At 37.4% G+C, this 25,247-nt stretch overlaps 1 protein-coding gene across 1 annotated transcript; it reads left to right on the top strand.

The window, feature by feature from the left end:
- The first annotated feature begins 1,174 nt into the window (after positions 1-1,174).
- Positions 1,175-24,836, top strand: smad1 (SMAD family member 1). The gene is made up of 7 exons (XM_055205126.2): positions 1,175-1,322; positions 8,448-9,040; positions 15,844-16,122; positions 16,725-16,841; positions 22,383-22,604; positions 23,006-23,262; positions 23,363-24,836. The coding sequence occupies exons 2-7, from the start codon at positions 8,641-8,643 to the stop codon at positions 23,504-23,506; spliced, it is 1,419 nt and encodes a 472-aa protein (XP_055061101.1). The 5' UTR covers positions 1,175-1,322; positions 8,448-8,640; the 3' UTR covers positions 23,507-24,836.
- Positions 24,837-25,247: the final 411 nt, after the last annotated feature.

Genomic DNA, 25,247 nt, shown 5'->3' with positions numbered 1-25,247 from the left:
AATAAAGAAAGACACATTCATATAAAAACTACAAAAATAATAAGCTATGATGATGATCAAAGTTGCACTTTCTGTAATAAAAACGAATTGGCCTTTATAAATGTAATACATTTTTTGACAATGGTCAAATATCTTACTTATTAAAGCCGTCTTTAATTCTGCATATTGAAACACACTCTCATCTCGCAGTGTTTTCCCAGATTTCACATTCACGTGCAGCTTACTCGCGCCTCACTCAGACATTCTGTCGCCAAACGCGTGACGCAATACGCGCTAGCAGCACTACTCTTGATGGTCTCCTTCCGCCGCCGCGCCACAGGATAACATAGATCCGTCATTATCACACTCACCAACATAATGAACATATAGCCCGAACTGTTAAATATAAAAATAGTTTTAAATAAAAATTTACGGATAAACGGATATCTTAATATTAGCTACTAAACAACTAAGCGGTGGAATACCATAATACTTATCCTGGAATTTGGTAAATGATTTAGTTGTGCATGTAATATTAGAAAACAAATTGGGAGAAGTGCGACTATATATAAATGTCAACATTAACAAAAAAGAAGAATCAATCTCATATCAGGACCTCATGCCTTTATTTATTTTGCATTTATTTATTTATTGCTGATGATAGACTTATTTACAAGTTTTTAGGTTTTAAATTCATGTCATTAATTTATAAACGAGTTTAAAAGTCATACAGCAACGGTTTGCTTTAAATATTTAAATATAAATTGTAATTATTTACTCACTGTGTTACTATACGATTTTACATTTTATCTTCTTACAATAGAAACTGCACAAAACAACAACAGAATATTCACTGTGTTACCTTTAACATTTTTGGAAACGTTATTTGTTAATTTGTTACTTTCTTACTTTTAACTTGCTGTTTTGCTAGTTTTACGTCGTTTAAATTGTACGAAATATTTAATTTCATAAGCAATTTACACAACATGTACTATACTGCTGAGAGATAACTTACACTACATTAGTGTATGCATGAGAAGTTGCATAGCTATATAGCATGCATACAGCATACTATTCCTATGGTCCTAGCCAGGGCAGTGTCACAATAGACCACAGTCTGGGCTCCTCTAGCCAAGAAGGACTAGGATACACTGTTACATAATACAGTGCTTTGAAAACTTTCAATGTGTAAAAAATAGGACTTGTTACCCGCGCACCGCCCCAATGCCGCGGTGTGATATGAGTTTAGTGCGGAGGGTGCGGCGGTTCGCGACACACTGACGCCAGGCGCGAGCACATCGAGTTGGACCGTATGAATGCTTTGAAGGAGCGTTTTGGACAAGGTACTGTTAACTTTACTCTTCTATTTAACAAACGCGTCATCAAACTGTGATATTAGAAACTTTGCGCTCTCTACATTGATTTTTACACGAATGCACAATTTGAAACTTCTCATTCAGTTTTAATTGTGCGTAATAAAGCATCAAACTTGGTCGTTCTTCAGAATATCTCAAGAAAGTAAATTACGGAGCATTTGTTATGCGTCAACATAATGCGTCTTCTTATGACCCTGCTGGTTTCACTATTTATGCTGTTTGTTTTGCATCATGTAGAATTTTGTTGGAATGTCACATGATGCACATCTTTTGCTGCTGATCTCTTTCTGTTAGTATAGGAACGGTCAGATTCAAAAAGTCTTGTTTAATACACGTGTGTGTAGATATATACTTTATATTCCAGCATTCAATTTAATTCCAGCGGTGATTTTTGCATCCACAAATGCCTTTAAGTCTGTTCAGTCATTCCTTTCTACATATTTCATTCATTACACTCCTTTTATGCTTTACCACCCACTTTGGTTTATTTTCTTGGAGGGGAAAACGTGCTTTATTGGAAGATTGCTCAAAATGGCAATAATTCATACACATCATTTGCTGGGACAGTGAATATTTGCCCCAGTACATGATGAATGCAGAGCCTATGAGACCTGAGCCAGATTTCCTGACATCATTGAAGATGACATATCAGATTACTCAAAGGACAGGAATTTGTCCTTGTCTGTGATTTACTTGAATTGTTTTATTTTCAAATAAGTGTATGTGATAGTGTGCATTTTTGACTTAACCTACAACATATAGCGCTGGTGTGAAAAAAATCTGAAATTATTGAGTTTTGTCATTAAAGTGTTAGGCTACAGTTTGTGGATATACATCCTTAAATTCTTAAACTTACTTTATGTCAATATATTATCAAGTAGATCACATAGATATCAAATATATGTGTGCTTTGGATTACACTGGTATTGTTAGGTTAATAAGCTGTTTTCATAATGTAACTATTAGGAAGGGGATGTCATAATGTCCTAACAACAAATAAATAAACTAAAAATAAAAAATCATAAAAATACAATAGTAATACATGTAAATATTGGTCATAAAAAAACTAATCTGACTATTTGGGGTCATACCTTATTATTTATGCACATTATTGCCACATCAAAATACAGGTGTAATGGTGAGTAAAAATTGAGTAAAAACATGCTTGCTCAACATAAAAATAAGTGTGAATGTATTTATGTGATAAAATAGTATTGGTTATAAACCTTTGCTATAATGTTAAGAGATTTAACAAACATTTTGTTTACAGACGAAATAAAGTATCCACACAATTGCTTTCCATATTTGCAGCTGGATGATTTTTAGAGAGAATCTGGCTGGTTTCCTGGTTCATAGTTTTGGTATCTGTAAAGCTTCGCAAAGACTCACAACCAACTGCAAACAAACGATTAGCCATCAATTTAGGGAGCATTAACTGTTGTGTGTGAACCTTTGGCCTGTTTGATTTAAATGTGGCATCACAAGGAGTTGGAAGTGCACTTCTGCACACTCGAAGCGTATCTGTCTCTATCGCTCCTCTTTCTCTTCCTCTTTTTCCCTCCCTCTCCATTTGTCCAACCCCTAACTCTTTTTTATTAGAGAACATCGCAATTGAGCTGGTGCTTAATGGAGGGCCCCAGTTCCAGCCCTTGATAAATAATGTAAGTTCTTTATAACGCAGAGTCCCCTGGGAGAGCCGAGAGAGCATCATTACTGCCTCCTAAATTGATTAACGGCACTGAAGCAGCGCAAAATGATACATGGAGATGATGCGGGGGGTCAGGGCTGTCAAAGTTGCGTGATGGGAGCCACATTAGCTCTGCCCGCCGCACCAGCGCTCAAGCTAATGCTAATATTTACATGCACTCAGGCCTGAAGAGCACCAGCTAAAAAGCGCAATGATTGCGTTTTAATGGCTGCCCTGCATTGCAAATGTGGAACCAAAGCTGGCATTTCGGTCAGTCGGTGCAATTTTTCAAACAGCGAGTGCTGTGTCAGGCTCTCAATTTACTGACATGGCCATTTTACACTCATATGTCTCTACCCAGCCAAATTTTACCGTGCTCTTTAACTTGTAGTGCACTAGATGGTTGCCTGGTGGCTAGTAGCCCATACAGTGAACCTATTTGTTACTGTGCTCTTGCGATGATTGCAGCTTGCAAAATGAGGAACTGTTGTTTTGACTGGGCTCCAGACAGCCTCAACTATCATTGTCTGAGGTATCAATACAATGGTATATTGACCTTTTATAAGTGTGTGGTCAGTCTAGTGGTCAGATTTTATTAATCCTCAATAATTTGTATTTAGTTCTCCTGACAACAACATTCTTTGCTAGCCTGAGTCTGGATATTTGGACTGGAGAATTCTGCTTAAATGTGAAAAGAAATTGAATTAAACAAGGGCAGTTGAACTGCAATTTGGAGACAAGTTAGTGGCCGTCAATAAATCAAATGGTAAAACCATACAGACAGGGAACCATGTACCTGACTTTTAGCACCCCACCTTCTATGGGAATACCCGATCTGTGATGTGTTTAGGTAAGAAATGGGTGGTTGTAACATGTATGACAGATTCCCTAGGGGAACAGCTGCATGTGCATTTGAGTTTGAAGTGCCTTGTAGCCTTTGACAAAGAAAAGCTCAGACGGCATGTGATACACAAGGATAAAGAGGCTCTTGATCTGTCAAGGAGATACTTGTAACAGTCACACACAGGTGTGACTTTACCCCCACACCCCACTCATACCCAGCAATGGTTTAGTCAGAAAATGGTTTAGTCAGAAAAAAATGTGTGTGTCGTAAAAAAGTTTCCTGTAATTTGAAACTGTTTGTTATTGTTTTTGCAAAAGCAGGTTCATGGTTTATATTGACTTTATGTGCTATAGTTTACACATTAATAATCATGCTGAAAATGACTAGCTTTGTGCTTGGTTTAATTAACCAACTACTTTAATATTAATTCAGTTATTTGATTTTATATAAGCTAGGCCAATACACATGAGCCCAGTAAGTTGAGAAAAGCAATTAAGGTGTCATACTCATTTAAAGATACACTCCACATTCATTGACCGATCTTCCATGGAGTCTTTGCAAATTTACTTTGCGCCTTATTTCACAAAATCAGATGGAAAATTCCCCACATATTTACTTCACTTAAAAACTCTGAGGAAGTTTGCTATAAATACTTATAAAGCATCACAGAAACTTTAACCCCTATTAGCTCCAAGTAGGGTCTGTTATTTAGAGAAACCTAAGATTAATTCTATAATTCAGCATATCAAATAAAAGTTTTTTACTTTGTTAAAGGTTAGTTGGTGATGTTCTTTTTTCCACTGCCTGGCTCATCTCCCTGACAACAGCAGAAGTCCCAAGTTTTTATATGAGCTTTTGGCTGCGAGATGGTGCTAAATATAGGAGAAACTTTTTAGCCTCGCTGTCGCTGTGGTCCATGATAACAGCTACTACTCCCGCCTTTCCCGGTTGTAAATAGCACCTGTTTTCATTGAATGACTCTAAACTATTATGTGTCCTTCCTCAGCCAGCATAGAAACAACATTCAGCCAAGTCCAGCCATGCTGGTTTAGTTTATAACCAATAACAAACTTGTTGTCACTCCGTAAAATGTTTTATTAAATTATTCAGGAATAATTCACCAAAAAATGTCATTACTTCTCCAGAACCACATTGTTGAGTGCAGATACCCTACTGTAATGAGGGGTCTAGGGTTGTTAAGTTCCAAAATCATCATAACTATAAATATGACTTGTAAACAGCATTTAAAGCATTCTGAAAACATAGCATAGCTTTGGGTGAGATGACAACACATGACACAGTCCCTTCACTTCCATCATATAGAAAGGGGTGGCCAGCACATTCTTCAAAATTTGAGCTTTGGTGTTTAAGGAAAGGAAATAAATATTGTAACAGTGTAACTAAATGATGAAAAAAATATTTTTGGGGTAAACAATTAAAAGGCATTTGTGTTGTAATACTTTGCATTCATTGTAACCTATACCAGACAAGCTTTCTAAAGTGAAACAGTAGCTGAAGGCAGTCACACTCACCGAGGACAACATTATTCTTAGCACTCAGCATAGTTGAAATAGCTGCTCTCTGATGTCACCTTACTTATCTGGTGTTGATGCTCCAGAACAGTCAGTGGAAAACACTTACCTGCAACTCAGACAATGAAACAATACAATAGTGTCTCGTTGAAAGTGGATTCATATTGATAGCTATCCAAGCTCCTCAGCAAAATATCTTGAAAATAAATTTGGACTATCTTCTGTGTCATTAAAAAAAGTGTAGATATTTTCTACAATGAGTTAGAGAACTTTGTTTTGTAACTAAAACAATGGGAATATTAATGTCCCTCTGTCATTTTTTACCCAAAAATTACAAAAGGAAAAATATATGAGCAATGCCATGCAAATGTAAACCTTGGCATGAAAAAAATATAAAGTGTTTACCAAACACTTTTACCATGCTGATGTGTCACACATGTCAATATTTAGTGGCTTAAATTCCAATTAGAGGTTTCTGCTCAGTTTTAAACATTATCCAGTGTTAGGTAGGTGCAGCTTTTACATCTGTAACGTTGTTTCTTTCTAATAAATGTGCACATGAATATTAAAATAAAATAAATATTTGTTCTTTGAGGAGCCTTCTCTTCTCCATTTGTTGGGTAGTTTGTTGGTTTGCTTCTAGTTTGTGCATTTGAGTTCACAGAATTCCTACAAAGTATGTTGTTTCCCAAAAACTTGCCTTTTTTACTGATTGTCTGGACTTTTTCATCAGGGGTTTAGGAAAATATAAACAAATAATAAATAGAGGTAGACCGATAGTGGATTTTACCGATACCGATAACTAAGTTGGTCCCTACTTGCCGATAACCGATAAATTGACCGATAGTTTTTAAAACAGATACTGGATAAAAACAAACATAACACACAAAGTGAAACAGTGCTGAAATGTATTACAAAAGTAGTAAAACAACATTACTGAACCATGAAAATGTGATATAAACATGAAAGAAATTATAATGGTCCTTAAAAGGGCTTAATTTAAAGACTTTAAATTTTGGTGTTCGAACCAAAGAATTGTACAATGTCACAAGCCTCTTGCTTTATTACAAAGAGGATGCTATGCTACACCATCTGCTAACTTCAAAAAAAGTGTGAACTCACATTATGCGCTCTTATTTCCCTTCCCATTACTATGAATGCCGGCTGGTGAATGGCTGCCTTGGGATCTTTCTGAATGGGCACTTTTATCCTTATTCTAAATGCATTTCCTCTTTATTCTAAGGATAAGGAAAGGCTCAGCCTCCTATTCTTAATGTGGTTTATTTCTTTTTGGCCAGTTAGACAAGTGAATGGTTATCTAGAACAATGGCTGTTTCTCAATATGCGTTCTTCAGCGATCTTGCGTCCTCGTGTCCTCGCTCTACGTCATCATTAACGGTCGAAGTTCATTCCAATTCTCAAGAACGCGAGGACAGAGGACGCATGAAAATACCCGGATGTGTTCTTGATATCGAGGATGCATCGAGTGCAGACTTGCTGAAATCGCTTACGCCCCAGAAGTCATTGCGGCAAAACTTCCGAGTTCGTTCTTCCAAGGTCGCCTGGCAAGACCGATCTCCACGAGGACGCAAGTCCGTTCTTTGCGTTCTTGGAATTGAGAAACAGCCAGTGGTTCTCAATCCTGTTCCTGGTTCCTGTCCCCTGCTCTGCACATTTTGTATGTATTCCTTATCTAACACACCTGACTCTAATCATCAGATCATTAGATGAGAGCTCCATGAAGTAAGCAAAGTGTGTCAAGTTAGAGAGACATACAAAACGTGCAGAGCAGGGGGTCCCCAGGAACAGGATTGAGAAGCACTGATCTAGAACTAGGCCTGGACGATATGACCAAAATTTCCATCACCGTTATACTTCTAAATTTCGATCGATATGGTATAAATCCGATAACAGTATAAAGGTTAAAAAAAGCTAAGGGTAAACTTCAAAAAATGCCCAACAAATGTTTGTTCCTACAAACTTCTGAACAAATGAATTTGCCAATAAAGCCTCCTATAACACAATATTTAATTTTTTTTAACTTTTCAATGGTAGTAGTAGAAAATTTAATGTTACATGAGATAGTTGGACAGAATAATTTATATCAAAGTTCTATTTTTTGTAATTGCACAGCAAAGCTACTTACATTATGTAAATGTTATACTTATAACGAGACAAGTGTCATTGCTACATACATTTATCTTTTGCACATTTCTCATATTTCCCCTTTTCTAACCTGCAAGGCACCTGATGGTTTAAGTCCATTTTTCTAATCTGTAGTTCATTTTGTGTTGCATTACATCCCCCTTCTCCCTCCCTATATGGTGTCACCTTTGGAAGCTGTGACTTGACGCGAACTAACCCGCACCTCCTTCTCGTACTTCTGACTGACAGCTCTTCTCTGGGCAAACACTCCAAAGTCTCAACCAGATTAATTGATAGCATTTTAACAATTATATGATTTGACCAATGTACTGATGAGCGATTTAACGAAGTAATTCAACAGCCATGGGACGCTGTAATGTATATCCAAATACCGGAAACCATATCACCGTTATTGAAAATATTTATATAACGCAAAATATATTGCTATTGAATAATTTTCCAACCCTATCTAGAACCTTCCAAAAATGTAGCAATTGTAGTCCAAGTTTTGTTATAACATACAGAATCCTTACATATGTAGAAATGGAAGTGAGTCAGGGCATTGTTCAGTGCTGTAAAGCATCACTCAGCGACGTGTCATGCCAGTGTTGGTGTAGCGTGTGCCATTTGAACACATCCCACTTCCCATATGCTGAAAGCCATTTTGAGAACTTACCGTAGAGCGGATGTAATTGGAAGCTCTGCTCCGTTACTCCGTAGGCAGCCATTCCGAGAAGCCATAACTAAATGATGTCATCACAATGTTCTCAGGATAGATGATGTATTGTCTCATTTGCTCTGGTTTTGTGGAGTTACTGTCAGAGCTGGTCTCTTCTAAACGGATCCAAATAATCTAACTGACTGAGCTGTCTATCTCTCTACAGATACACAGGATAATCTTGGCTAGCTGTGGAAAAACACATCTTTTAACACTCCCTGTTTCACCCCACTTGAGTTTTTGATACTCTTGGGGAAGGCAGAGCAGAGATTCCCTTGTTCCTTGGTCATAGTCATCAAAACCCTAGACCCCTACAGAAAAACCGTGACAGTGTTAACTGGGGCGCACGTGGCGCCACAATGAACGTCACCTCGCTCTTTTCCTTTACCAGCCCGGCGGTCAAGCGATTGCTGGGATGGAAGCAAGGCGACGAAGAGGAGAAGTGGGCAGAGAAGGCAGTGGATGCACTGGTCAAGAAGCTGAAGAAGAAGAAGGGTGCCATGGAAGAGCTGGAGAGGGCCCTCAGCTGCCCTGGTCAGCCCAGCAACTGTGTCACTATCCCTCGCTCGCTGGATGGTAGGCTTCAGGTGTCACACCGTAAAGGGCTACCTCATGTCATCTATTGCCGCGTGTGGCGTTGGCCTGACCTGCAGTCGCACCATGAGCTCAAGGCCTTGGAGTGCTGCGAGTTTCCCTTTGGATCTAAGCAGAAGGATGTGTGCATCAACCCTTACCACTACAAGAGGGTCGACAGTCCAGGTGAGTGAGAGACAAATATATACATTTTGTTAATAAGTATAACTTTCCTGTAAAACTATGCAGTGTTGTTTTAAGGTTGGTTAAAATATGAACAAACCCAACCAGTGGGATAAAATTAACATATTGGTTTGTTTCAAACCAGCATGTTAGGGTTGGTAGTATGAACCAGTGGTTGGGTCAAATATTTTCTAGGTGTATTTAAGCCTAGGTTTTTAAGGTTTATTAACAGTTGAATGTTTCCATATTTTACCCAACCATGGGTGTACTTTACAGAACAGCATTGGCTCTGTTGCAATATTTTGTTTGGAATAATAATTTTTTGTATCAGTGCATTTTGGGTATGATCAGGTGGACAAAGCTAAACAAATGTATGCAGGGTATAAATGCTTTCAGATCACTTAAACCACTTTTGGGCCTGTTGAAAATACTGGTTTGTGCTTTGATTAAAACTCAAGAATATGTAAAAAGTGGTGCGATGAGTAATGTATGTAGTCTTAAAGCTCACGTAACACACGCCATTGCTGCGTTTCTGATGTTAATCTGGAGTACCTATAGAGTAGTATGACATCCTTTATATCTCAGAAGAGTCTTTAGTGTAATCAGATTTATAAAAGAAAAATTAGCTTTACCCGATAACGTACAAAAAAATGATCCCGTAATCCCTTAGGGGCCGATCACACTAAACGCACTTATGGCAGTTGCATGCGCTTTTTTGAATGATTTTCTATTGGCAGTGAGCGTTATGTGTGCTGTTTATGCGCGCCAAACGTCTTGCGTTTTTTGCCGCCTGCCGCAGCACGCACTTTTGAAGGAGCGCTGAGAGTGTAAAAGTGCCCAACGTAATTTGCGTCTTTCCATTGTCCAATCAAATGAGGGGAGAGGCGGGCCTTCCGTTGTGGTGACGGAAGTAACTCACTCTTTCCTGCGTGTTTGTGCACCTCTCATCCTTGATCAAGGTCTTTTGAAAGTTTCTGCTAATATGACAGTTAACAGCAAAAGAGTGTTCACGCTTTAATATTTGATTGACAAGACAGCTGACTTGGTGGTTGTTGGACAATATAAAAAGTTGCGTCACGCCTTGCGATTACAAGCATTTAAAACGCATTTGGTGTGATTGGCCCCTTATGAAACATATAGCCCATATGTACCGTATTCCGTGCATGTTCATGAGTTTTCCATTTCCATGGTTCCTCCAGATGGTCTTACTTTTTCTGTCCTCTCCCTTCCATATCTGTCTCTCTGGCCTCCGCCAGGTGTTTTTCTCTTTTGTTTGATCTTGATACCGCATGAGAGAATCTGGTTGCATCAAAAACCGTTGAGTCCAAAACCTTCAGTTCTCTGTGTGTGTCTTAATAGAAAACAAGAACAATTCCTTTACCTCTGCTTATGGTAAAAGAATGGACTTCAAACGCACAAGCCCTCTTTTTGTTGGCTAAGCAGAAGATGAGGGTCAGCTGACAACATAGAAACAGCTGTCCACAGTATGTGTGTGTGGGGGGGTGCGTGCGTGTGTGTGTGTGTGTGCATTATGAGAGCAGGAGCAGGAAATTCCAGGCGGGGGCAGAATGAGGGCTTTGTTCGGTCTCTGTGTGTGTGTGTGTGTGTGTGTGTGTGTGTGTGTGTGTGTGTGTGTGTGTGTGTGTGTGTGTGTGTGTGTGTGTGTGTGTGTGTGTGTGTGTGTGTGTGTGTGTATTTGTCGGCTGCAACAGGCGAACATGTGGCTGTATAGAGGAAGATTTTTACAGGAACTCCTGTCACACACACAGACAATAGCAGGAAAGAGCGGTTGCCCGCCTCGCACACGCTTGTTTAGTGCGGGATTGTTGGATATCTGGACACCTGCCTTTCTCCTTCTCTCAGAAAAAAGGCAGGGCGGTGATTGTCCAGAGCAATTGTTTAGCAAAAGTAGATCCTTAATATATAAGTCTCCACTATTTTTTTTATGTTGCCACTTGCGTCAATGGAAACGTCATAGTCCAAACTATTAGCTTGTCTAAATAAAAAATAAAATAACGTGGGGAGCTAAGACAGGAAGATGTTAATAGATCCACTTGAAAACACAGCTGTTAGCATATTTTATAGTGACCAAATCTTTTACGATCGGATAAAAAAACTCAAACACATTCACATAAAGTAATTTGTATGCGCATATGCTTAATTTACATGTTATTCTTTTAAGTAATAATAATAATAATGATCATCATCAGGGGTGTTTTCCAGAAAGCACGGTTAACTTACCATCAGATTAACCCTAAACTTTGGGTTGATCAACCCCAAACTTGCTTACTCGGGGTATGTCGGTTCCAAAACACAGTTTAAGAGTTAGTTCAATCAACACAATGAAAGTAACCCAGAGTTAATGCGCGCTCCCGGTAACAACATAAAGGCATTGTCAATGGATCACAGAGAACTTTAAAGTTTTTAAATGAGAAATAACATTATAAACCAACGTTTTATAACCTTATATAAGTGCGTGATTACAAAACAGATTAAATTAATAAATAAATTAATTAATTAATACAAACCTATTTTACCCCATTTAAGTCCAATATTATATGTGTCTCAACGAAAATACACATAATATTATTTAAAAGCCTGTAAAAATAATAATAGATTTCATATATGATTTTAAATATATTAATTATATCGAATTAGATATAATTAGACTTTATTAAGATGATCTTTTCTCTTACAAAAATTAACAATGGTTTTACTACAGTTAAAACAAAACAAAAACATGGTTACAGTAAAACTGTGGAAACCACAAAATAACCATGGTTTTGACAACCATGGTTTTCAAAAACCATAGTTAAACCACAGTTAGTGTAGTAAAACCATGGTTTTGCTGATTGTAATCAATGCACCAAAAAAACATGGTTACCACAACTTTACAAAACCATGGTTAATTTTCCTAAGGGTTGTGGCACATAAAGTGCATAAATCAGTCATAAGGCTTATTTACAGTTTTTTTTTTAAGATATGATTGTATTGTGTATGCATAAAATGCACTATGATAATATTCACTATATTCTACTTATTTTACTTCTGCTCCTTTGGGTGACCCTGTTTAGTTTTTGGACTTTACATTGTATGAATTACCATCTTTAACATTTACTGATAGCTGAAAAATTAATGCAACCTCTTTTAATTGTAAAGCTTCCTTGCAGTCCTTACAGATTTTCAATAATTTTGTGTAATGCTTTTCAGTACACTACACTAAAAATTATCATTCATTTGCATTGGACGATTAGGATCTGTTATGACAGAAGTGGAGAATAGAAATGTTACATTAGTGCTCATAGTAACATGTTGTAATTTGTCCTGTATCATTTAATATATCCAAATATCTAAATTTCCCTTTGGCTCAAAAATTATAGCTCAGGAAAGCAGCTGCAAAAGGCCCATTTTAAAGAAAAAAAAGGTTATTTAGAAAAAGACCAACTATAGATCAAATGTAGAGAGGAGGCTAAGGATCTGAAGTACATGTCTAAGAAATAAATATTATACTATGAAATATATATTTATAATTTTATTTAATTGTGTGTGTGCATGATTCTAACTGATAATAGAAAACCCCTGACCACTATACCATGTCTGTGATTCAATTGTGTTTCACCTAATGAAGTCTGTGCTTCACATGTGGGTCAGTGTTAAATCATGCCTGTGCTTCATGGTCATGGTCAAGGTCTCTTTATTTCATACCCGAAGGTAAAATTGTTTTGCATATAAGAATTTCGTTGTCCCAAGAACACATACAAGATATAAAAACATAAAAACAATTTACATATAAATACACAGAGTAATAACCTCATGACAAGCTGCATCAGACACATACATATCCCCTCTTGCGTAGCTATCACCTAATAAAAACATCAACATCTCTCTTCTTATTCTTATTTAAAAAATCAATTGCCACAGGATCAAAAGTATTCCTGTAGTGTCTTGTTTTCCATCTTGGGGCCACAAACCGACAACCTGAGGGAAGTAACTGAAACTGGTTACTTAAGGGATGCAGCTCATCATTTGCCTTCCTGTAAGACTGAGTTGTGTAAATGTGTTCTAGAGTCCGTTGATTTACTCCTATTATCTTACTGGCCAACTTGACAATTTGGTTTAAGGAGTTTTTGTCCTTTCCTGACAGACTTCCATACCACACCACAATGGAAAAAGAAATAATGGATTCAATAAAAGCAAAGTAAAACAATGACATCACGTGTCTGTCAATGTGAAATTTGGCAAGCTTCCTAAGGCAACTCAAACGCTGGTGACCTTTCTTACAGATCATTTCACAATTCAAGTCAAATGTCAGTTTGGAATCAATGATTATACCTAGGTACTTGTAACTCTCCACACAATCAACAACCTGTCCTTTAATAGTTGTGGTAACGTGAATAAAAGTAAAAGTTCTAAAATCAATGATCATATCTTTTGTTTTAGTAATATTTAACTGTAGATACGAATCATCACACCAAGTCACAAAATCCTCCACTACTGGGCCATGGCCAGACTCGTCCCCTTGTAATAGGCTTACTATGACTGTATCATCAGCAAACTTAATAAAAACTCTATTTTCATGTAAGCTTTGACACAAGTTAGTATACAAAATGTATAGTAAAGGTGAAAGAACACAACCTTGTGGAGATCCAGTAGATACACTTAATACATCAGAAAAACAATTATTCACTTTTACCTTCTGCATTCTGTTCGTTAAAAAATCTAATATCCATCCCACTAAATTATAATTCAACTCATAATACTCAAGCAGTCTTCTGGCTAGGATGTGGGGTTGAATAGTATTAAAAGCAGAAGAAAAATCAATGAACAACAGTCTTGCATGTGTATTCTTTCCCTCCAGGTGTTTAGTCAGTAAATCTAATAAAACTGAAGCATCCTCAACACCTCTCTCTGCTCTGTATGCAAATTGCATGGGATCGAGGACTTGTCTAGTTTTACTCAATAACTCAGTCTTCACAAGTTTCTCAAATGATTCCATAACTAAGGAGGTAAAGGCGACTGGTCTCAGATCATTAAGCAGCTTAGGATTACTACATTTAGGAACAGGAGTGATAATTGCCTCTTTCCATAGGCTAGGTATCTTTTGTGTCTGTAATGATAAATGAAAAATCTCAGAAAAAATAAAACTTAATTGCTTTGCACAGTGATTTAAGGTTCTACCACATATGTTATCTCCGGGCTCTTGTTCACCTTAGTGGAGAGAAAAATTTTCTCCACTGCTGCTTGTTCCAAGATTAAGTGGGAATCATCTTTACACAGGCATCATAATTCGTCTACTTCATCTTTAAAATTAAAACTTTCAAATCTAGAGTAAAACCCGTTAAGAGCATGCTTAGCTTTAAAAATCTCTGTTCTAACTTCTCTCCTTGCCATGCTTCTCCCTAAACCTACCCCTGCTTATAGGCAAGCTTCTTACTCTGCAAACTCGTTTTGACAGATTTTGACATCCACGGTTTAGTATTTGGAAAAACCTTAATTTTACGTGTAGGCACAATCATATCCTCAAGCCAATAATTGATCCCTGGTGTAGTGAATCCTTAACGCCGGAGCCACGGTTCCATGGCAAACGAAGTTCAAAAATATCCACAACGCAATTAAAATGATCAATTCCATAAGTCCCAATGAACAGTATGTGTTTGAACAAACTCAGTCATGAAAACACAAACTTTTAAACGTAAAACATGTACACAGACGCTCTTTTAAAAACAAAACATAGGACGCCGAAATTCTTACTGCTGGTCGCCACATGCGCCCAAGCTCATGGGTGTCATTCTGTGGGTCAGGTTAGATGCACATGCCTATCAGACACTGCAGTCAGGGGTAACTTCTGTCCCTCAGTAACTATTATTATGATAGGCATCATGTGTTTCTATTTGTTATACCCATTTACTGTAACATTGTCACTCAAGTAACAAATGTTAAGATTTCTTTGTATTTGCATTTATTAGAACTTTAGATTAATAATTTTTTTAGTAAATGAAAGATAAGGGTTATTTATGAATTGACAAAATTGATATGGAAATGTACTTTATTGTTAACATTAATTAACTGATGGAAACGTGTTTTTTACATCCACTGATATTTGGAGATATATTAATAATGAACATAATTAAATGTATAGTAATTAGCCCAATCACAAATATCAATCCATGTTATTAAAAAAATTGTTTCTTTAAAGAAAATATCATAAATTTTTTAAGACAGCAATAAATATTTGCGACTGTAAATGTAATAAAATAAATGCTTTAACATTGTAATATTATGCAAAATATATGCTTCCACGGCCGCTGCACGCTCATCATAAGTACACGCATGCGCAGACATCCTCCGGAGCCTCGTTTTATTAACTAAAAAGAAATTACCCTGCAACATCTTCAGAGAGTCAGTTGCTATGGTTACTTACATAACCCGAAAGTTACCTCCGTTTTTGGAACCGAAAGCAGAGGTTATCCGCTTACTTACTCCTAAACTTACCCGGGTAAGTCACATAACCAGCTTTCTGAAATACACCCCAGGTGTACAAGTGCATGATATTAATAGATATTTGATTCTCAGTTCATCTGACACAAACCATTCCCAATTCAGTGTACCGGTCTTTTAATATTGGGTGTGTAGTTCCTGAAGGCAATATTAAAGACAAATGTTTGAGTTACTCATTGTTAAATACATGCTATGTATCAAGTATGTAACTGCATAGCATCAGATTAACATTCAGTAGATTCTTGCATTACCTACTTCATATGGATTGGTGGACTGCTCATAACTGCCATTTTTCTTCATTTCTACAGTATTGCCCCCAGTACTGGTGCCACGAAACAGTGAGTTCAATGCTAAACTCTCCATGTTGCCACGTTTCCGCAACCCACTGCACCAGACGGAGCCCCTCATGCCTCATAATGCCACCTATCCTGACTCCTTCAACCAGCAGCCAGCAAATGCCCCTCCCTTTACCCCAAACTCACCAACCAGCAGCTACCCTAGCTCGCCCAACAGCGGCACAGGCAGTACTGCCACCTTCCCCCATTCACCATCCAGCTCGGACCCAGGAAGCCCATTTCAAATGCCAGGTGAGATAATTGTCCAAACTGGAATTATGCTATGCATTCTTTAAATGTCTTTGCTGCCCAGCAAGCACTTTTGCATTTAAAATACATTTGATTACTACATTTATATACCTGCAACATTGTATTAAGATTAAAGAATATCATATAGTCAGAATATATAGAATGTTTGTTTGGTACAGGTCGTATATTTTCTCACTCTCATTTCAACTCATTTTAAAGCAACACTATGTAGTTTTCATGAAAAAATGACTCGCAGCTCCCCCATGTGGTTGAAAAGCGCAACAGTGCCTGGTATCAGACACTCTTCTGCAGGCAGGGGGAGGGGCGGGGCTGTGTGCTCTACCCTCCACCGCCACTTTCAGAGTGTGCTTGTAGCAGCTAGGAGGCTGCTCAGGTTGCAGCAACAGTACAATTTGTCCAGTTAAAAGTTGTTCTATCACTGAAATAATTTTAGAGACATTATTTAAAGGTAAAAAAAACTACATAGTGTTGCTTTAAGATAGAAGAGCACTTTGTGGATACCAAATGAATAAATTATTTTAGCCTTAATAAGGAGCATGTGCATTTTATGTTTTGTTTTATTTTTGGGTATCGTTCCAAAATAGAATCGCCCCCACCTGCTTATATGCCCCCAGAGGAGCCAATGACACAGGACTGTCCTCAACCAATGGACACAAATCTTCTAGCTCCAAACATGCCTACAGAAATCAGCAACCGGCCAGGTATACTCCACATGACTGCATGGCAAAAATATAACCACACTGAGCTTAAGCACACATATCACACATCCTTACAGCCTGACTTGGGCTGTCGGCAGCTGCCGGCCCACACTGCAGGTGCAGGAAGTCCACACACAAACATACACTTACACACATACACGGTCACAGACAGTCTGCCCCTAATATTTGGTTTATCTTGGGGCCAATTATGTGGTGTGATTTAAAAGAGAATTACATAAAGGCACTCAAAAGTAAAACATCAGCAAATAACTATTAAGCATCTCTATAGATAATCTCTTACTTATCATTACAGTCAGCTAAGAGTACCAAAAGCTTGAAATGAACTGAACAAACATTGTAAACCTGTCCAAACCAGAGTCATTGAAACGTCTCCTTACAAAGCACATTTAATACATAAAAACTTTAGAGTTGCAGAAATTGGCCCAGATGAGGTGGGGACAGTGTTGAAACATTTGTGGAAATCGCTTTACAGTCAAAGTTTTGGTATGCAAGTACAAGCTGCATCCTGTGCGAAACTGTAGTCACACTTCCATTGTAAAAGGCTGATGGGAATAAAGTAGACAAAACACCTGCAGCCCACTGCTGCACTGTCAGAGGAAGTTGAGAAAAATATGACTCAGATAAACACATTTTACTTTTTTTGGGATCTGCCCAGTTGACACAGATGAGGTCCTCTGCTGGTAAGAGAGCTAGGCCTGTTTAATGGTTTGCTTCAACGTGCTTTGGTGGGATTTGATACAGGCAGATATGTGTTCAGCAAGTTGCTTGTGTTATGCTGATTCGGCTGTATTTTGTCAGCCCTTGATCGTTGAAGTGTTATGACCAATCGCTGCAGCACATTACAAGAGTGTTACCATTAATGGCTTAGCAACAGTGACCTCATATAAATACGCTACTAAAATCGATATGCCTTCTGCTGTAAGTGATGAGACACATACAAATGCAAGTCATTTCTTTGGAGGGACAAGCAAGCTGTCTTATACAAAAGGTGATAAAACATAGGCAAATAAAATTTTTAAATTCGATACAAACAATAAAACAGTCAAAATGCCACTATTGCACTTTAGTTAATTTTGCATAACTATGGGTGGGTTGCACCAATAAGGATTAGTCCTAAATCTGGTTTAAATCCAGGCTTATTTAATAATTCTGTTGCACCAGACTTTAAATCTTGTTTAAAAATAAACTGGGTTACATTTAAACCATCATTTAAAACCTAGATTATCTTTAATCCTGTTGCTCCATTATTTTAAACTCTGTTTAAAATCTCAGTTAGAGATTAAATTTAAACTTGCAACTGAGGAGGTTTAAATAATAACTTCTACAATTATATGTGTGGCTAAATGAAACAGAAACATACACCGCAAGCACCGGGGCGTTATTCAAATATGCGTTTATTATAATGTCTCAACAAAGTGAGTTTGGGGGCTCAGTAAGATGTTTTTTTTTTTTGCTTTAAAGCAATAAGTATGGGATACCCTCCTCCCTATCCTATAATACAAAGACATTTTTTAAAATACACAGGATAGAGGTCGATCGCTTAAAAAGAATATTAGCAGCACCTGTGACAGCTAATGGTGCTGGTATACTGCGCTTCTCCTCTGTGCTTCAGTCAGGAACTGAAGGGCAGTGAATGAACAGACACGAGGGCGCTTCATGACAAATGCATCAACACATCTTGTTCATTATGTCACAATATCTGAGCTTTACAATATTTCCTGCCACATTGCTCCAGTAATCAATACAATAGATTGTTTTAATAGATTGTCAAATGTTTTTATTTCCTTTGCCTGCATAAACGGTTTATTTTCTATTGAAAGACAACGTCAACATTGTTGCTGTTTAATTACACTGGCAAATTCATCATGGCGGACAAAATAAGTCTCAGATGAAGATTTAAATAAATCTGAGATTTGTTAAATCTGTGTTTAAATTTAAAGATGAATACGTAAAATTCGCCACTAGATGGCGCCAAAACAGCAATATCAACAAATGACGTTGATTAATGACGCTCTGAAGCAGCGTGGAATTATGGGAGTTTTAGTCTTTAACTCAACCGCTGACGGCCATTAATCAGACGCGAATGAGAAATCACGTTGACGGATAAGGTAATCAAGTCTTATAAATGTTGCGTTTGATGACATCGTTTTATTTCAATATAAAATGTTATATTTAATGTTCAAATTGTTAGTCATAGATGTTACAGTATGAGTCCAAACTTGTGCGTTAACACAGCACAGAATTAAGTGTTCAAACTTACAATCTCAAATGATTTTTCACATAATGTATTGACAGTACAAATCTTTTTGAGGTTATGATGGAAAATTGTGATAGACTGTACAGTACCAAACTCTACTCTATAATTGCTGTACATTACTTGATGTGCATTATATCGTCTGTGGGAAGACGCACTGATTACAATCTACACACTAATCTTGTGATCAATATAATAGCATACGATTTTTGAAGAGTTACAAATCAAAACAACTCACCTGTCGCGTAAAACACAAGCAAGATCAGCATCTCTGTCTAGTTAAATGTTGTCGTGAAGCTCTCTCTATCCAAATAATGCAACACTGATATTGATCCTCATTCTTTCTCTCGTCTTGTTCCAAACTCTTCTTGGGTCGTTTGGTTGGCCCGTGTGCTTACGGGAGCTGTCTTTGCTGACACAACCAGCGGCAGACGGTAAAGAGTAATCATAGTCCATAAACAAGCGCGTAGCCCAACAGGCGATAACGCATACTTCCGCATTTGTACACGACACTGTTTTCATGTGTTTTTTACGTCAGTAAAGGCGGTAACAAAGGGTCAAGTGGATATTAACGTCATTGAAAGGAGACTGCACTGTCCCGTGTCAATGTTTTGAATGGCAATTTTCTCACGATTTACAAGTAGTTGAAAACATTACAAATATTGATAGTAATCAGTTGGACAAAATATATAACACTGGCCTTGTGGTTTTTGGATATTTTACTGCAAATAACTTACAAATTGCGCCTTTAAGTGGTACAACACAACCAGAATTAAAATTAAATTGAGATCAACACACCATATATTAGCTCTAATTCCTGCTTATTTTAATCCTTGTTGGTGCAACCCACCCTATGTGTTTTAAAAGTGCAGTCAATTATTTCTCCCTTTGAATTCAGCCTTTGAAAAAATATGAAGACATAGGGCCAGATTTCAAATATATAAACATACAATATACCAAATGAAAGAACAGACCCTCTTCAGGACTCCACCTTCAGGAGTTCTTTTGTAAACAGCTTTTGAATATGGGTAGGTTTCTGCAAAAACACCACATTTTGAGCAAAAAGCAGAGATAATTCCATTTTTGTGACGGACTTTTCATAGAGATCCCATTCAGAGCGATCTTTAAAACAGACACAGACATGCAGTAGCTTGCCATAGGGCAATACTTCCGGGTTTAAAAAGTTGCGGAAAGACGGAAATACTCGTCATTGGCGGGGAAGCGTTTTCTCTTGATTGACGAGATATCTCGTCAATGGCGGGGGAAAGAGTTAATATTGCATATTTCCTGTAATAAAAACTTTTGCAATTGTTTAACTTTACATGTCACTGAATATGTAAATATGCTGTTCGTGTTGCATTTACACAGCAGGTAACCAGCAGATCTCCTCAACACGCGTTTCGCATAACTCTAAACGGTGAATCTAATAATTTGTGTAATCTCTTACCTTTTGCCATAGTTAATGTAGTAGAATAAAAAGCATTACGTAGTCAATTTCACAGCAACTGCATCAGCGCTGGATACCTGAGGTAATTTTTACGACCTTTACTGTCATTTCAAGTGTGCACGTGGACTTGAAGTTCAAATAGATTTGATTGGCTTTCAATGGTTTATCGTTCATCAGGTGGCGAAAAATCGCTCAGAAAATGATCCCAACGATACCGTTCATTGTATCTTTGGATCCGTCAGAATCGTGTGTTTTTTTATATCTAGTCTTTGTGTTGGGGGTCCCGGCAGTACCATGTTTTATGAAATGTGTGGTTTTAGTATTGAATTATTCTGACCACGCATTTCCCGGGTCTCGTCACTTTTTACCCGCTCCCTTGCTTGTCATTGATTTCATTAGTTCTCCCTATTTATTGTCCTTGTGTTTGGTGTTCTGTGCTTGTGCGTCTTGTTACAATCCTTGTTGTGTTCCGGTGTCTTGCATCTGTGAGTATTTAGTAGTGATGGCGAAGTGAAGCTTTCTTGAAGCAGTGAAGCTTTCAACCCAATTGTATCGGAAAAAGGTTCAGACTCGAAGCTTTTCAAATCAGAGCTCAATGAGGACCTCTGCTGGTGAAAGTGCTGTTTCACAACATGTTCCACAACCAAACAATGTATTAATTTAATTATAAAAGCAAAACTTAATGGATTGACAAATTAAGGATAGATTCATAAATAAATGTAACACTATATTAAATACATGACCAAAGCATGTTCCATTTCATGCGAATGGTACTTCAAACAAAAATAACAAATTAAGGATAGACCTTGTCTCAAAAGTATAAAGTGTGAACCAATAAAAAAATATATCATGGTATTAAAAGGTGCAGAAAAGGCTTTTTACTACTAATATATTCTATATATACCATAAACTCACTATACAGTAATCGATTCCGTGTAATGCAATACTCCAATACAACCCATGAGGGCGCGCCGCGCATCGCACAATTCTAAACCTTTGAATCAGATAACGAAGCAGTCACGTGGGTGTGTGTAAAACGAAGCTTCGGACGTCATCGGTCACGTGATTTTGCCAGAACGAATCAAGCTTCGATACAAAGCTTCAGTGAAAATCGGTTCGTTTTTTTGACACACGCTTCGGAGCTTCGGTGTCACTGGTAACATCACTAGTATTTAGAATATTTAATCTAGTCTGTTGTATGTAGTGAAGAGTTTATTGTTGGTTTATGTTTATTATTGAATTATTGAAAAATAATGATTTGAATGATGTGAATTGTTCTTATAATTCAACGGCCCGTTGTCAATTATTCCTTATTTATACCATGAGTCTGTTAAATGCTGCATTTTGATTGGCTGAGAAATGTTCTATGGGTGTTGATTATTTTTCTGTAAACCGCACACCTAACTTGTCAAATGTCTTGTCAAAATAGGCACCAGAGCAATGTTTGTGGTAACCGTGGTATAAGCGGAATAATTGACTCCGGTCCTTTGAATTATTTGAAAATAATGCACACCTGCGGTGTAACGGCACTCCGCTTCGCGTTGTGCAGCATTACCACCTTGCTTGGTGTGCATTATTTTCTTATAATTCAATGGCCCGTCGTCAATTATTCCTTACATATAAGATCTATATAAATCTTACAATGTCAACAGGTAAATGTCAGGGTTAGTTGTAGGGTGAAAGGGAAAAAAATCCTGATATTAAAACATGCCAAGTCTATAAAATATCCTCAATTATATGGGAAATCAAACATTGGTCTATGTGTGGTGCTTGTGAGTTATTTGTACTTGCATGATTTAATTCATGACCATCTTCTGTGCAGATGTTCAGCCTGTGGCCTATCAGGAACCCAAGCACTGGTGCTCCATTGTGTACTATGAGCTGAATAATCGGGTGGGAGAAGCATTCCTGGCGTCCTCCACCAGTGTGCTGGTGGATGGCTTCACCGACCCCTCCAACAACCGCAATCGCTTCTGCCTGGGTCTGCTGTCCAATGTCAACCGCAACTCCACCATCGAGAACACCCGACGCCACATTGGAAAAGGTCTGATTAAATTAAAAACATTTTAAAGATACTGTTTAATGCCATTTAATATACCATTCAATGTGCATATCACAATAGTTTGCAATAACTGAATAATGGTAATAGTCAATGTTTTAGCAAAGAGGCTGGCACATATGAGTGTTTGTTTGTGCTCTGACATATGGAAGACGATCAATAATCAAAAAGAATCTAAAACATGTATGTTTATTATATAATTTTCAGTTTTCAAACATTTTAATAAGTTCAAATTGATTTTACAAACTTAAATCACTATTGTATTACATATCGTTCATTGCATCATTTAGCAAGTTATCACATATCACATTTTATTTAGTTGAGTGTGGCTTAATTATATACAAACAATCATTATTAATAATAATCATGTTTCCTCTATTTTGCAGGAGTCCATCTTTACTATGTAGGTGGAGAGGTGTATGCTGAATGTTTGAGTGACAGCAGCATCTTCGTTCAGAGTCGCAACTGCAACTATCACCACGGTTTCCACCCCACCACTGTCTGCAAGATCCCCAGTCGCTGCAGCCTCAAAATATTCAACAATCAGGAGTTTGCCGAGCTCCTGGCACAGTCTGTCAACCACGGTTTTGAAGCTGTCTATGAACTTACAAAAATGTGCACCATCCGTATGAGCTTTGTAAAGGTAAGCTAGACTAGATTAATGTGCAGTTTATGAAATTTTTATCTATAATAGTTTAATTTTTTAGATATAATGTGATATCTGTTGTCTGCTTGTTTTCCAGGGTTGGGGTGCAGAGTACCATCGGCAGGATGTGACAAGCACTCCATGCTGGATTGAGATTCATCTTTACGGTCCCCTGCAATGGTTGGATAAAGTCCTCACCCAGATGGGATCTCCTGAAAACCATGCTACTTCTGTATCCTAGGCAGGGCTGACAAAAAGGCAATGGCTGGAGGAACCCTGTTAATCTAGGTTCCCATGGAGCAGTTGATTGGTTTAGGGAGGGTGGGTGGGTTTTGTATTTTACTTGAAGGCAGTTGGATTGGGGGCATAAAATTTGTCTGAAGAATCCTCAGTTCTTGGCTTGAGAGAATCTCAAAGATACTTGACAACTTTGTGTGACCAAGCATGTTAAATGATGAGGCCATCATACTTGTGGCAAGTATTGTCTGTTGGTTCTTGTGAAAGAAATTGGGTTTTTAGCCGTTTGTTTTCGTTATTTTTTTTAAGCATTTCTTTTCCTTTTCCAGTTTACATCTCAGTATTCCATTGGGGACAAAAGATCTGCATCGCAGTATAGAGGCTATTACAGAGTTGTACATATACAGAGTAGTGTTGGGTGGTCTTAGATGAATTTGTCTGGTAGACAAAAAAAAGAAACTCAAATTCAGAAATATTATGCTTTAAATGAACTGAACGGCATGCGGCTGTGTGAAGAAAACGAGGTAAGTTATGCAAAATTCTTCCAGTCGTCTTTCTATGATATATCGGTCTTGGATAAAAGATTAAAATGTAGCAAAACTGACAAAAAATGTCTAATGTAGAAAGAAAGATGGATATATTTGAAAACGCAACACTTTGAAATGGGAAAACGTATGGGGGTTAGGGCATGATCGTAGCGGGAAGGGAGGCATGAGCAAACTCATGCGTATGTTGTTCTACTTTTATCACAGTTGTGTTTGACTGATTTAAAAAGTAGTGTGTAAATGTACTTATTAGTAGAGAGAAAATTTGTTTTTGCAAGTGTGGTTTGATCCGCAGGATTGTAAGTCTATGATTTGTATAAGAGCAGAGGCAGGCATCGTTTACTTTGTCCATATGTTGTGCACTGTGGTGCACAAAAAATGTCCTCATGTTTGCCTGAAATGCTATGAATTGTCTGTTTTCATAAAAACACCCTTAGAAAAATATGCATAATGCCTATGTGTATTCTGCATTTTAGAGTAAAATTGTTTTTGGACTAAGTTCTAAATGGCACTAGTGATATTGTTTTGTAAAAAATTAGCTTTTTGATGAACATGCTTTCAGATTTTTTTATTCCTAGTGAAATCCCATCCACTGTTAAAATGTAAACATTTTTGTATTTTTTTGAAGAAAATATATTGTTGTCCTTCATATCTGCACTTTCATAAGTGGCTTTTTGTCTGTTTGTCTCTTTTTTTGTGCTGTTCTTGCTTGTACTCTAAGAAAATAGTTTTATTCCATGAATATCAAGGCTCTACTCGAAGATTCAATAAAGTTGTTTCATCACTCTGTTTTGACGTTTTAATAAGTTCATTTTAACAAAATTCTTTTGAGTGGGCTTAGAATTTTTTTAAATACTTTTAAACCTGTTGAATGGCAAATTTATTATGTAAGTATAGGTGCCCATTATGCAGCTTGTCATTAATGATGTTTCATGAACATAAATACATTACTTGCACAGCATGATTATTTTATAATATAGCATAAACAGATTAACAAAAGTATTTTATTAGAGCTGTTAACTACAAATAAGTGGCTATTTGTTAATCTGAAGATAATGTTTACATAGAATAGAATCTATATGATCTTGTTGGTAACAGCTTCAAAAACAACATGACAGTATGTACAGGGCAATCTTTAAAACTGTGTAAACAGCTCCCTCTAGTGTCAATGATTGTTGAACAACTACTGAATTTACACAG

This window comes from Misgurnus anguillicaudatus, chromosome 3 (assembly GCF_027580225.2).
Source record: "Misgurnus anguillicaudatus chromosome 3, ASM2758022v2, whole genome shotgun sequence".
Classification (NCBI taxonomy): Eukaryota; Metazoa; Chordata; class Actinopteri; order Cypriniformes; family Cobitidae; genus Misgurnus; species Misgurnus anguillicaudatus.
Note: the sequence above shows the minus strand (reverse complement) of the source record. Positions and strands in the feature narration are given on the sequence as shown.

Excerpts from the sequence above, each read along its gene's own strand:
- smad1 (XM_055205126.2), top strand. The coding sequence starts at position 8,641 with ATGAACGTCACCTCGCTCTTTTCCTTTACCAGCCCGGCGGTCAAGCGA. Across the intron at positions 9,041-15,843 it reads CAAGAGGGTCGACAGTCCAG|TATTGCCCCCAGTACTGGTG; the intron begins GTGAGTGAGAGA and ends TCATTTCTACAG. Across the intron at positions 16,842-22,382 it reads AGAAATCAGCAACCGGCCAG|ATGTTCAGCCTGTGGCCTAT; the intron begins GTATACTCCACA and ends TCTTCTGTGCAG.